At 35.0% G+C, this 15,141-nt stretch overlaps 1 protein-coding gene across 2 annotated transcripts in view; it reads left to right on the forward strand.

Moving 5' to 3' along the window:
- The window catches only part of IPMK (inositol polyphosphate multikinase), a 53,088-nt gene that overhangs the window by 18,918 nt on the left and 19,029 nt on the right, over positions 1-15,141 (forward strand). For both annotated transcript variants that reach the window (XM_069567834.1, XM_069567835.1), the window contains exons 2-3: positions 1,788-1,873; positions 8,263-8,359. In XM_069567834.1, coding sequence (XP_069423935.1) covers positions 1,788-1,873; positions 8,263-8,359 — 183 coding nt within the window. The remainder of the gene's footprint in view (positions 1-1,787; positions 1,874-8,262; positions 8,360-15,141) is intronic.

The following is a 15,141-nucleotide window of genomic DNA, read 5'->3' on the forward strand; positions in this document are numbered from 1 at the left end:
TATCTGCCTCAAGGTGGGGAAGCTTCATAGTTCTCTCTTCACTGATGAATGCTCCCTGCTCCCTCCCAATTTAGCTCATCAGTCCTTTTTTTTTTTTTTTAATAAAGTATTTTTAAGGTTTATTTATATATTTATTTTTGGCTGTTGATTAAATTCTGCGTTTTTGTTGTTGCTGCACGCGCTTTTGTCTAGTTGCGGAGAGGGGGCTAATCTGTAGTTTTGGCGCATACACTTCTCATTATGATGGCTTCTCTTGTGGAGCACAGGCTCTAGGGCTCGTGGGCTTCAGTAGTTTGTGGCATAAAGGCTCAGTATCAGCTCCTGGGCTCTAGAACAGAGGCTCAGTAGTTATGGTGCAGGGGCTTAGTTGCCCTGCGGCATGTGGGATCTTCCTGGATCACAGATGGAACCTGTGTTTCTTATGTTGGCAGGCTGATTGTTTACCACTGAGCCATCAGGAAGCTCCAGGGCTTTTTTACATCTGCCTTTATTCATTAGCCCATTGAAAATATTTGTTACCGTGGGTGTGAAGGCTCTCCCAGACTTTGGGAACAGCTATGTTAGACTGTTCTTTGAAGTCCCAAAATCTTTTCATTACTTACCAACCAATCTTACCCATATGAATTAATGTTTACCTTCCTTATATTCTATAAGTAGCACTTAAACAAACTCAATTACTATATCTTTTAGGTTGATAGTTTATAGATTAAATTCTGCATTTTTGTTCTTAAAAATTCCTGACACTTGCCAAAGAAATAGAAACTTAAGTAGTGTATTTTATCAAAATTGGAAGTAGATTTATTTGAGTTCTGTTGTGTTCTAACTGGCATGATTTTATGAAATCTCAATATATGAAAATTTAAAATTTTCACATATAAATGAAAACCAGCCTCCCCTTTGAGTGGGCATGTCGTAAAATGGTGCCTCTTCTTGTCCAGGCTTGGCGCCTGATTTCAGCTCCTACATTTCGCATTGGCTTGTTGCCCTCATGCTATCAGTACAGCTTTACACAGTGCATCTGACTCAGGAAAAAACTTTAGTTGCTTTCTTATAACAGATGAGATAAACTTAAAAAAATGAAAAAATGGGAAATTCATATAGAACCACCGTTAACATTTTTTTGTTTGCTTATAAAAGTGAGATCAGTTTATGCTGCTGCTTTTAATTTGCTTCTTGAAAGTGAAGGTCACTCAGCAGTGTCCGACTCTTTGCGACCCCATGGACTATACAGTCCATAGAATTCTCCAGTCCAGAATTTGGGGTGGGTAGCCTTTCCCTTTTCCAGGGGATCTTCCCAACCCAGGGGTCAAACCCAGGTCTCCCTGGGCATTGCAGGTGGATTCTTTACCAGCTGAGTCACAAGGGAAACCCAAGAATACTGGAGTGGGTAGCCTATCCCTTTTCCAGTGGATCTTCCCGACTCAGGAATTGAACCAGGGTCTCCTGCATTGCAGGTGGATTCTTTACCCAACTGAGCTATCAGGGAGGCCCAATTTGCTTATTTAACTATAAATTAACATCTCCTGGAAAGTCTATTGCTGAAGAATTTCTATACAAATTTAAATATGTTCTATTTATTAGAAGGTCTGAGGGGGCTATAAGGGGCATAACAGTTGGAGACAACAAAAGGAAGCTATTTAGAATTTGTGTTCCTGGTGCTTTGCCTATAACAGGCACTGAAATATGTTGTTTGAATGTTTCAGTTTCTGAAATAAGTAAAAAGAAACTGTTAAATTTATGAAATTGGCTATTAAAGCATTTTAGAATATCTTATTTTTGTTCTGTAGGTATACTGCAACATCCAGATGGCACAGTTTTGAAACAATTGCAGCCGCCTCCAAGGGGTCCAAGAGAGCTGGAATTTTATAATATGGTAAGTGAAGTAAGATTTATTTTGTATTCAAAGTGCTTTTCATAATTTTATGCTGCTGACTCAGTAAGAAATACATTTGATAACATGTCTTCTTAGTACACTGTGTATGTGACTGAAACAACAGCTCAAAAAAAACACAATGTTTATCTTTACTAACATATTCTATATTTTCTATTCTATTTCATTTTTGAGTGATTCTTATTTTGATATACTGAATTAATTTTGATTGATGGATTTTGACCTACATTTTTGAAAAATACTTAGATGATAGACTGTATTTTTCAGAAATGCTGAGTTTAAATAAGTACTTTTTTTTACTATAGAATTTCTTAGAGCCTTGAACATGAGCTAGTGTGTACTATGAAACTCCAAAGGAGAGTAGAGGGGAAGCGTTGGTGGACAGTTAACATTTAATTAACCTTATTACTAGGAATAATTTTTAGAAGATTCACAATGTTTTGCAACCATCACCTCTATCTAGTTAACAGAACATTTTCAGCACACGCAAAAAACCCTGTACCCAATTAAGCCACGGTGTCCTATTCCTCCCTCAGCCCAATGTCTTCCACCCACCAACCTGCTTTCTATGGATTTAGTTATTCTTGTGGCTAGCTTCTTTTGTTAAGCATGTTTTTAAAGTTTGTGGTAGGCATTAGTACTTTGTTCCTTTTTGTGGCTGAGTAATACTTCATTAAATTTACATACCACATTTTGTTTATTCATTCACTCATTGAAGGACATTTGGATTGTTTCTATCTTTTGGCTTTTGTAGATAAGGCTGTTATGAACATTTATGTATTAGTATTTGTTTGAATACCTGTTTCTAATTCTTTTAGATATTAGAATTGGATATGGAGTGGAATAACTGGGGCATATAGTAATTCTACATTTAATTATTTGAGAAACTGTCAAAAGTGTTTCCCAAAGTGCCTGCCCTATTTTATATTTTCACCACTAATATATGAGGATTCCAGTTTCTCTATATCCTCATCAATGCTTGTTAGTTTTGTTTTTATTTTTAAATAGGCATTCAAGTGAGTGTGAAGTGTTAATCTTATTGTAATTTGCTTTGATTTTCATATGTGACTTGTAAATATTTCCCCTCTTCTCTGAGTTGTCTTCATTTTCTTGTTAGTGTCTTCTGAAGTGCAGACTATTAGTGTCATATTTAATGTCATGAAGGTGAATGCTCATATTTTCTTTTAAGAATTTTATAACTTTACCTCTTAAATTTAGGTGCAAGTAAAAAGAGAATGCGAAACAAAAACCAAATGCTTGCTAGTAATGCTTTACCAACTCATGTAGCAACGACCTGTGGGTTAGATACACTGTTAATATTCTTTTTATACTAAAGTATGATTAATTAAAATAATTTGACCAGAATCATTCAAATAGTTAATGATGGTCCCTGGATTTGAACATAGGCAGTCTGGCAGTAGAATATGCTTTCAATTGTTGACACTTCCTCTTTTTCAAAGAAAATATTTTATATTTACTCTGTAAAAGTCTTGCACATACTTTGTTGGATTCATTCTAAGTTGAGTTTATTCTTATTTTTTGTTTCTGTTGTAAACAGGATTTTTTGAGTTAAGTTTTCCAATGGTTGCTAGTACACAGGAATGAGATATTTGTGTGGTGTTCTTACCTGCAATAATCTTGGTGAACTCTTAGTAACATATTTATCTGAGACTTTCTAACAATTTTAGTTGCTTTCTGTATAGATGGTTACATCTTCTGTGATTGGAAACTCTATTTGTCCCTTTTGAATCTATGTACTTCTATTGAGGCTTTCTATATAGTTCAGTGTGATGAACTGAAGCAATGGTGGTGGGAATCTTCTCCTCATTTAGTAAAAGTGCTTCTAACATTTCCCTGTTAAAGTATGACTTTCAAGCTAAGTTTTTGAGAGATACTTCTCCACAGATTAAGGAAAGTGCTTTCTTTGTGAGTTAAGATTCTCTCAAGGAACACATGATGGACTCTATCAGTTTAATAAAAGGACTGTTTACAATGATGTAGTCAGAGTTTAAGGTCACCTGCAAGAGAGAAGGCTATACCATCTGTAGGCCTGGTCAGCATGGAGAGGGAGTGGTTGCTGGAACTCAGCAAGGTAACTTGAAGAGAAGACTTGAACTGATAAGGAGGAACCTAGAGAAGTAAATAAGTGACCTCAGCTGTTCACCAACCCCCTAGTCTCTTGTACCAGGAAGAGACAATGCAGGAGGGCAAAGATTTTCTGTATCTGTTGAAATGATCATGAGTTTCCTCTTTTAATCTGTTAATGTGGTAAATACCCTTGTTCATTTGCTAAGTTGTGTCCAACTCTTTTGACCCCATGAACTATAGCACACCAGGCTTTGCTGTCCTTCACTATCTCCCAGAGTTTGCTCAGACTCATGTCCATTGAGTCAGTGATGCCATCCAACCGTCTCATCCTTTGTTGCCCCCTTCTCCTCCTGCCCTCAGTCTTTCCCAGCATCAGGGTCTTTTCCAGTGAGTCAGCTCTTCATATCAGGTGGCCAGAGGATTGGAGCTTTAGCTTCAGCATCAATCTTTCCAAGGAATATTCAGGGTTGATTTCCTGTAGGATTGACTGATTTGACTTCCTTGCTGTCCAAGGGGACTCTCAAGGGTCTTCTCCAGCACTGCATTTTGAAAGCATCAGTTCTTTGGCACTCAGCCTTCTTTATGGTCCACCTATGACATTTATACATGACTACTGGAAAAACCATAGCTTTGACTGAGATGGACCTTTGTTGGCAAAGTGATAACTGTTTTTTAATACGCTGTCTAGCTTTATCATAGCTTTTCTTCCAAGGAGCAAACGTCTTTTAATGTTGTGGCTGCAGTCACTGTCCACAGTGATTTTTGAACCCAGGAAAATAAAATTTGCCACTGTTTCCACTTATCCACTTTTTCACCATCTATTTGCCCTATAATGATGGAACCAAATGCCGCAATTTTAGTTTTTAAAAGTTCAGTTTTAAGCCAGCTTTTATACTCTCCTCTATGGAATTCTCCAGGCAAGAATACAGGAATGGGTAGCCATTCCCTTCTCCAGGGGATCTTCCCAACCCAGGGATTGAACCCAGGTCTCCTGCATTGTAGGCAGATTCCTTACCATCTGACCCACTGGGGAAGCCACTGGTAAATGCCATAACAGATTTCTAATATTACATTACCTTTGATTTTTGAAATAAAACATACTTGGACATGTCATTTTTGTTTTTTAATAGCATGCATTACTGGGTTTTGTTTGCTAGTGTTACATATATAAGATTTTTTCCAGCTATGCTTATGAATGAGATTATTATTTTCTTCACATATTGTCCTTGTCTTGTTTTGATACTAAGTTTCCTTTAGCTTCATAAAATGAGTTTTGAGGGACATTCTTTTTTCTTTTCTGTGGAAGAATTTGTATCAGATAAGTATTTTATTCCTTACACTTGATAAAACTTACCTATAAATTCATCAGAGCAGCCTGTTGACTTGTCTCTTTTTCTTCCATAAGTCCTTTCCATCTTTCTTTTCATTTGTTCCTGGGAAAGGATATATTTTTTAACTAATGATTCAATTTCTTAAATGTTTTGATTTTCTTTGTTAATGTGGTATTAAAATATAGATTATAGTTTTATATAATTATCCACCTGATAAAGTTCTTCATAGTATTTTTTAAAATGCTATGCTAGTTTAATTATGACTCCCTTTTTATTCCTGATATTGTTTATTCGCTGTTTTTTTTTTTTTCTGTATTAGCTTGACCCAGAGCATTCTTTACTCTCCCTCTTTCAGTATCTCTGTCCTCATCTAGGACTGATCCTAAGTTCAGAGATCCTTTGGTTCAGGTCTTCAGAGTGGACCTCTGAGCCCAAATATCACTGCTCAGCTTAGTACTTTGGGTTTCCTCTTTATTTTAGATCTCTGTGAATTTCCTTTTTTTAATCATGGGAGCTCAGCTATGCATTTAAGAAAATATTATATTTTATCCTACATTTCTAGGTACAGAGTTGTTTAGGTTATCTTGTTTGGCATGTTGTAGTAAAGATCAGTCTTACTGCTTAAGAAAAAATATTTAACGTAAGAGAAAGTTGATGTTTCTACTCTTCTAGTTCTTTTATCTTTTCACTTATATCGTGGACTTCTTCAGGTAAGCACATAGAGATGTATTTGGCTCCTCCATCTTGTTAGGTCATCATGAATACTGTGTCTTCAATGTCTTTGTGCCAGGAACAAAGGGATTTGGTAAGGTACACCCTGCTTTTAATAACCTTGACCAGGAAGTGACTGATATCATTTCTGCTCACATTTCAGTAGGGGAAGCTGGAAAATAACAGTATATCACGTTTGGTGCGTTTCTGCCATACTTGAGTTTATTAAATAGAATTATGTCATATATAACTACTTGATGTGAATGTGGTTTGACATATATAATTAGAATTCTGATACTGAGATTTCATAAGCATTTTACATGAGTAAACTTAAATGGTTTTGAGTACTTACGTAGACCATATTTGGCAAGAGTTAATGGGTAAGATGTCTTGCTAGTCATTATTATTAGTAGACCTATTTGGCAAGAGTTAATGAGTAAGATGTCTTGCAAGTTATTATTAAACCTTTTATTTTGTATTGGAGTATAGCTGATTAACAGTGTTACGATAGTTTCAGGTGGACGGCAAAGGGACTCATCGTATATATACATGTATGCATTCTCCCCAAACTACCCTCCTATCCAGGCTGCCACATAACATTGAGCAGACTTCCCTGTGCTATACAGTAGGTCCTTGTTGATTTTCCATTGTAGATATAACGGTGTGTACCTGTTAGCCCAAACTCCCTAACTATTCTTTTCACTCACCCTTTCCTGGACAACCACAAGTTCTCTCCCTCAGTCTCTGAGTTTGAAACAAAAAATATTTTCTTTCTGCTTTTCTAGAAGAAAAATTAAAAATCTAGTTCCAGGATATCTGCATATTGTTTTCTAGAATTATTACTGGTTATACATCAAATAATTAAATGAATAGTACTTAGACTTACACTGAGTTAAATGATACATTTTTTAAGGTAAAATCACAATTTCCTTACAGATATAAAATAAACACATGTTAAAGATTTTGTTTAAACTCATTTAATGAGGTAAGTGATGCGAAAATATTGACTTTGTGTGCCGATGCCAAACAGAAATATGGAAATAGTTATGGAAGAGAGAGAAAAAGTGACTTTATTTCTTTGCCAGGCAAAAAGGGAACCCAGCAGGCTATCCCCTCAAGAACTGTGCCCCCATCTCTGGGCAGTAGGGAAAGGTCTTAACAGACATGAGGTGGGGGTAGGAGATAAGGATCAAAGCAGTGACTGGCTTGCATTCTTCTGATGGGTTAATGGTGAGGTAAGTAGGAGTCAGTGTCATCAGCTTTCAGGTTCAAACTTGTCTGGGGTCAAAACAGCTCAAAGATCATGTTGTGTGTATCCCTTGATGGGGAAACAGGAACTTCCCGCAAGGCTGCTCTTGACTGTTTCTCCCTGGTGTCACTTCGCCTCTCTTTCCTATTTAGTAACTGCTTGCATCTGCCCATTGGAACTCAGGGAAGGTCATGGAGGCTGAATGAAGCCTCTTTTGTGCTCAGGAGCCTCACAGGGCCCTACTTAGTATCAGAAAGAACTAAGCAGACATTAAAACTAGTTCAAAAGAAAAGTCAAAGAATCACAAATTTATATGGCATAAAGGGAAGGTGAAATGAGTGTACACAAGAACACTGTAAACTCTCCCTTTCCAGGAAGGTTGGAGGGAAGTCAGTAATCCTCCTCTGTTGCTGTTAAGTGGTCAGTTGTGTCTCACTCTTTATGACCCCATGGGCTGCAACCAGCCAGGCTCGTATGTCTACGAAATTTCCCAGGCATAAGTATTCGAGTGGGTTGCCGTTTCCTTCTCGATAGGATCTCCCTGACCCAGGAATTGAACCCATGTGTCCTGCAAGTCTCCTGCATTACAGATGGATTCTTTACTAACACTGAGACTCCAGGGAGGCACAGATCCTCCTCTGGCCAGAATTTATTCTTTGTCTATGGACAAGAATTCTTTCGCATTTGCTAAGAGTTATCTACAACTTACTTTGTTGTAAAATAGTTCAAGGACAGTGAAAGGCTAGGATTAGATAACCAAGAATATGCTCTAAATAATACAGAGTTTCTCATTGGAAACACATAGAGATTTCTTTTTTTCTTTTTTTTTTTTTCTTTTAGCTTATTCCAGACTTAAACTTATTAAATTCCAGTTAAAACTCATACTAGATAAATTATGATTCATTGTATTATGTTATTTGAGAAATGTCTGGAGCAGTTAGAAAGCATTACAAGGAACTAACTTGGAAATGTTCCATTTCTCTTTGTTTCAGGTTTTTGCTGCTGATTGTACTGATGATATTCTTTTAGAGCTACAAAAATATTTGCCAAAATATTATGGCATCTGGTCACCTCCTACTGCACCAAATGGTAATCTTTTCTTTAAAATCCATCTTTTAGTCTTAATTCATGAGAATTGCTTTTTAAAAGATTTAAGTAAGATTAAGCCTTGTATTATTAAAACAGAATATATGTGTTTTTCTTACTACTCTTTCTCTTATTCATTAAGAAAACTAATTAATATTTTGCTTTTCATAACCAGTTTCTTAAATAGCATATACAAATTAATGACCAATTTCTTAAACAATTGAATGAACATATATATATGTGTATATATATATACACACACTAGTACTTAATACTCTTAATTATCAGATGTTCTTTTTTCCAAACATTTTGAGCAATTTCTTTTCCCATTTTGAAAAAATAAAAATCAAGAATTTTCTTTATATAACTTCCTTCCTATCTTCTGTTTTGTTCCTTCATTCCCTACTTGCATGCTTTAAAAAATATTGGTAATTTTCTTATAGAGGACAAAATTTCTTATGTAAGGGCACAGAATTTCTCTCTTAATATTAGTTAATACTTGAAGCAGTATTTGCCACATTAAGGCCTTTGACAGAACAGACAAAAGTCAGTTAAACTGGTAACATGACTGCTAACCATTGAAGAAGATTCATGAATGAGGGAAGAATTTCAGACTTGACTGAGTTTAAGAAAAACCCATAGTCTTGCTAAAATGCAAATTAATAGGCTCAACTCCCAGACATTTTGATAATGCATATCTGTGTTGGAGTTCATGATATGCTTATTAAATGAAAGTGTGTTTGTTGTTTTTTTCCTAGTGGATACAGAGCTTGAACCACATTTTGAGAACAGGACATGGGAACTCAAGTTTGAGCTTGTTCTTTCCTTCAGTTCTTTGTCATTACTTGTGCTAGGTTTCATTAATAAGGAATCATAGTATCTCTTGTGAGTATCCTCAGATAATAGTAAATCAATGGTTCCCCAGGATTTGTAGGATTCTTCTGTGCTTCATTTGAGGAGGCAAGGGACTTGAGCTTTGCTCTGCTCTGCTTTTCCTTTCTTTGCCTCCTTCCTCTCCTCCCCCTTCTCCTCTCACTTTCCTCTTCTTCCCTTTCCCTTTTTCTTTTCTCCCTCCTATTTTCTTTCCTTGCCTTTCTTCCCTCTTCCCTTCCCTCCTTTTTCCTTATCTAATCTGTATCTAGTTAAATGTTAAGTTTAAAAAATTATTTAGAAGGGGTAGAGAGAATTCTCTGGTAGTCCAGTGGTTAGGACTCCACGCTTCCACTGTAAGGGGCACAGGTTCAAGCCCTGGTCAGGGAACTAAGATGCTGCATGTCACAAGGCACAACCAAAAAAAAAAAAAAAAAAAAGTGGGTCAAATAATTGAGCCAACAGCATCATTATTTTGAAAAGAGAGTATACAAGAAGAATCTGGGTAAGAGAAGAAATGTTTTAATTGAAACATTTTATAGTCTAGAATTATATAATTTAAAATAATTTAAAAATCAAAGACTTGCTAGCAATCAACGCCTTTTTGGTTTTCAATATCAAATAATCCTGAGGGATATCTGTGCTAATGTAGAAAGATCAGAAACTTTGAAGTCAGAAGGCTTGGCTTCTTCGTTGGATATTTCCAAATTTTGTAAACTACTCTTAACTCATTAACCTTTTGGAGCTCCACTTTTTCTTCTATACATTGAAAATAATATCACGTGGAGTTGTGAAAATGCATGTAATTTATGTGAAAATGCTTTGTAAACTCTGAAACTCTTATTTGAGTATAAATGGAGATGTTGGTACTATAAGTTGAAAAGATGAGGTGACGAAAATGAGAAAAAAGAGGAGAAAATATAAAAAGAAGTATACATGTAAATAGATGTGGTCCTGTAATACCAACAATTGCCTTAGGAGATTTCCTATTCCTTTGTAATCTTTTGAAAAATATTTTATTTTTTAAAATTAAAAACATTTTTTCTTATTGGCCACATTGCAACTTCCTGGGAGTTCCTTTGATCGGGAATTGAACTTGGGCCACAGCAGTGAAAGCACTGAATCCTAACCACAGGACAGTCAGGGAACCCCCTTCCTTTCTAGTTTTTAGTTCTGGAATTAGAACTGCACCACAGAGATTGTTAAGCTTTGATCTTTCTGATTTTATCATTTTGATTGTAAATGACACAAGTATAAGATGGGAAACTTTTTGACATCTTTAGTCTACAGGATCATGAAAATAAATATTTTCTTAAATTTTAATAGAACATTGTGATTTGCATTACTATACTTTACATAGTATTAAATTGATATAATTTATTTCTCAACTCTTTTTCCCGTCTTTCTACTTGAGCATCTTTATTTATTTATTTATGGCTGTGCTAGGTCTTCGGTTACTGCATGTAGGCTTTCTCTGTAATTGTGGTGAGCAGGGGCCACTTTTAGTTGCGGTAAATGAGCTTTTCATTGCAGTGGCTTCTCTTGTTTTGGAGCAAAAGCTTGGGGCTTCAGTAGTTGCTGCATGCGTGCTTACTTGCTCAGAAAGCATGTGGAATCTTCCCAGATCAGGGATCAAACCTGTGTCCCCTGCCTTGGCAGGAAGATTTCCTATCCACTGCTCCACCAGGGAAGTCTCAAGGTAAAGTGTTATACAACTTTGTATAATTCTTAGAATCCAAAGTTGTAAAACATAGAAATATAGAAAGTTTTGCCAGTTTGCACAGCAAGTTATTGTCACTTAAAGGAAGCATAAGGATATCCTGACCAACAGTTTTTTACCTTTTAAATTTTTTATGGCAGTTTTATTGACATTTAATTTATGTACCATAAATCTCACCCATTTAAAGTGTATAGTATAAAAAAAAAAGAAAAAAAATAAAGTGTATAGTATAGTAGTTTTTAAATTACAGTCATAGAGTTATACAAAGATCACATTAGCAAACCTTAGAATATGACTAGTGTTTTTTTTTTTAAGGTAAAGCATTTGTTACAATTATATTTGAAGATTTGAAACTAGTTATATATGTTAAATCTCATTTTACTTGTGTATAAGCACATAGATACCTAATTACATGTACCATCAAAATTTATTTGGAGGAATAGAAAAGTATATCTTCAAGTAGGTTTGAGCAAATTGAGAGTTCTCAAATGTAATCTCTAGTCTCATTGATTGATAGATTTATGGATCTCACTGCTAGTCAGGTTTTAAGAAGCATGGATTAAAATAAGCTGTTCCCTTTCTCCCCCTTCACCCTACATTTGGAGACTCAAGGGCTCTTCTATTTATAATTCCTTATAGTTCAGGCTTCTGTTGCTCTCAGAAATAGCTGATGATTGATGTAAAAGGCAGAAGAAAGGCGTCCTGTTTTTCCATTTGGCTTCATAAATGGGCAGGGTTTCACCACCTGGCCTTTTTTACATTTTTGGAGGTTCAGAAATGAAGATGGTAGCCAATGCCTAGATAGGGTGGGAACGAATGTGATGAAACGTGGAACCTATGTTGTAATGATCTATATCATCTATATTCATTAAGAGGATCTGAATAAATCTTCAGCTCTCTAAATGTCCTCACCTTTGTCTTTCCTTTAAAGGAATAGTTATCTCATCTTTACTGTTTATAGTTATTTGCAGATCTTTCAGTTTTCCATAATATTTCAAATGTTTTTATTTTTTCTCCTTTGTTACTGGGGAATTTTCTGCCTTTTTTTTTTTCTTAGTATCAGGACTGTATTCCAGCAGCAGAATATTTTTATGTGTAATGTATTAGAAAACAATGTAAGCATTTAATTTATATATGATAATTATATTTAATTGTATATATTTGAATAGAAAATATATTTAAAATAGAAAAGCTTTTTCATTCATAGTAACCTTGTGTAATCTTAAACATACTATCGTCAGTAGCATGAAATATATAAATATTTTGAGCATATTAACCTTATTGTTGGTACAGCCACTGATAAGTCTTAACTTAATAGACTGCTTATAAAAGCATGAAGTGGTATATTTTGGACTACCTGGTAGATATTTTTTATGATTTTTACCTCAAAAATTTAAAGAACTATAGAAATTCTATATACATTTTCCATAAATTAATAGGTAACAGATTTCTCTCTTACAATCATAGAAAACTATACTTCTAGTCAGTGTGACTTCTTATAATGAGATCCATATATTTATGAAAAGTAGATGTCCTGTTATTTATTACACAAATATTAAAACTAAGCTTAATGGATTATCTCTTAGATTTGAGGTTCACAAATGTCAGTCTTTAGACCTCTGACAGACTGACTGGCTTCATCAGAATCTGTTGTACTAAATAGAGCTTTTAAAAATTTAAAAAAGTAAATATTGTTATTTTTGATCATCTATATGCTTTATATATGCATTAATTCATATGTATATATGAAAAAATCAACTTTTCTTTATTTTTTAATATATAAAAATATTAAATGTTTTTTAACTTTTACTTTCCTTACAAGTTACCTCATAGCAAACAGTCATAATTATTTTCCAAACATCATATCAATATAGTTTAATTTATTTCCTTGACTTTGGTCAAAATGAACCTAAACTATTCCAGATAGAACACTATCTTATTCTTAGTCCATCCGATTTTTGGGACATATTTTCTATATACCTAAAAATTGAGAACTATTGTACCATTCTATACCCAGAGGGGCTTTGGCTGAGTGTCCTTTGTTATCTGTAGCATTGCCTTATAAATGAGGCTCTCCTGTAGTTAAAATGCCTTTGATCATTTAAGTTATTGTCTTGAGATTGACTTACTTTGAATTAAGCTCTCTTGCATTTTTTTCAGAGAAAATCAGTATTCAAATTTATTTCTAGTGATGATAATCTGAAAAAAAAAATCAATGTAAATCTCAGTTCCCACATCATGTCTCATTTCCCTATTTTATTCAGAAGGAACTGTGGCAAACTGCTAGATATATAACCTTTTTTTTTTTAACTATGCATCTCTAAAGCAGGTTTTGATGTTGATTTTTTTTTTTTTTTTAGTAACTTAGAGGGAAAGAGAAACAAGAATCTCAAAATTTCAACTTTTCACTTAGAGAACCAAAAGAATACAGTAAACCAACTCTCAGTAGGTCTTAATTTAAGGATTATGAACTTGAGGCTAATAATCAATAATTTAGCCATTTATATGTATGTGTGTATGTGTGTATATATATATATATATATATATGTTTTATATGATTTGGTAATTCAAATCAAATAAAGCATATCAAGAATCTGAAAGTAAGATAAAAACACATTTGCCTAGTCAAGTATTAGCCACTCAGTCACGTCCAGCTCTTTGCGACCCCGTGGGCTGTAGCCTGCCAGATCCCTCTGTCCATTGAATTCTCCAGGCAAGAATGTTGGAGTGGGTTGCTGTTTCCTTCTCCTGGCGGTCTTCCCCACCCAGAGACTGAACCCAGGTCTCCTCCATTGCAGGCAGATTGTTTATCATCTGAGCCACCAGGAAAACCCTTGCCTAGTCAAAATAAATGTCAGATAAAACTGATGATACTTAGGCCTGTTTACTGAAGGAATGGCTCAACTTATTACAGGATGAAGAAGGCCAAACCCAAAGTCCCTTTGGGCAGAAAGAAAATGAGAAGGGCAAACATTGAGTCACTCAAGCAGACATTTATTATATTCCTACTGTAAGGAGAGTTTGTATTTGTATTTTTCCCTTTCCCAAGAGAGGATGAAATAGGGATTTGAAAAAAGTCTTTAGCTTCTCTTGTTTCTGTTGTTTGTTCAAAAAACAGTTTTTGTCTTTAATCACTACCAAATTGGCAGGTAGAAAATAATAGCCCTGCACTGAACTGTAGATGCTGTGATCTTTAGCTAGATTTGCACACTATCTATCTTCCCATGTATAGCCTTACCTCACAAAGGCCTTCAAGGTTTCTTGAGTTATGGAAATTAATGATGATAAACTTGTGAATGCTAATGATTTACTGTATTGGGATCTAATTATAATTAGTCTCTTCTGATATTTGAAACATAAGCCTTGTTACTGAAATTTTTATACAACTTTAGGGAGAGGATGGATCCCTTTGTTTCTCTTTCCTCAAGGTAGCTGAAAATGGGAAGAGTGTGAAGGGGACTGCTGTGCTTCCTCCTTCCCCATCTTATCATACTTTCCTGTGGTTACCTTTTTAAAGTACAGAAATGGGGTGGGTTCCAGTTTCTTGAGTAGGATATTCCTACTTGTCTCATTATGTCTCACCATCAACAGGTTCATGTCTGTGTCCAGACCTTTTATGTTGTTGAAAATGTCCCTTTGTTAGAACCTTTCTTTTAAATGTGGCATACTTCTTTTAGTTTCTGTGAGTGCTAGTCTCTTAGGCTACAGTTCATTTTTTGTCTCTTAACTTCACCTGGTTCTACACAATCCTCCCTCTCTCCATTTTCCTTTGACTAAGGGAAAAGATTTTAAAACATAAATTCATTTATTTCAAAAAATCAAACCTTGTTACTTTGATTAAAAAGTAAAATATTTTCTGTTTGTAAGGAAAGGTTTTTACAATAAGGGCTTCTTATGACATGACTGAAATTTGTGATCTCATTCAGAATTTTGTTTGGGAAGATTTATTCACCTAGGAAGGGGGAAAGACTTTCTTTCCTTACTTGTTTCCCTCAGTACTCCCAGACTTGTATTTTCAACCTAAAACTATAAGGTCGGCTACAGTGTATGGTAACTGAGATGTTTGTAATTTTTTTTACTTGAATCTCCCATTATAATAGTTTTCTGAGGGAAGGTGTAAACAGGATGCCAAAGTTATTTACAAATAAACTTTGGAGGACTTTTTGTGTTCTAAAAAGCAGGGTGTTTCTTTTTC

The sequence above is a fragment of the Ovis canadensis genome, chromosome 22 (assembly GCF_042477335.2).
Source record: "Ovis canadensis isolate MfBH-ARS-UI-01 breed Bighorn chromosome 22, ARS-UI_OviCan_v2, whole genome shotgun sequence".
NCBI classification, from domain to species: Eukaryota; Metazoa; Chordata; class Mammalia; order Artiodactyla; family Bovidae; genus Ovis; species Ovis canadensis.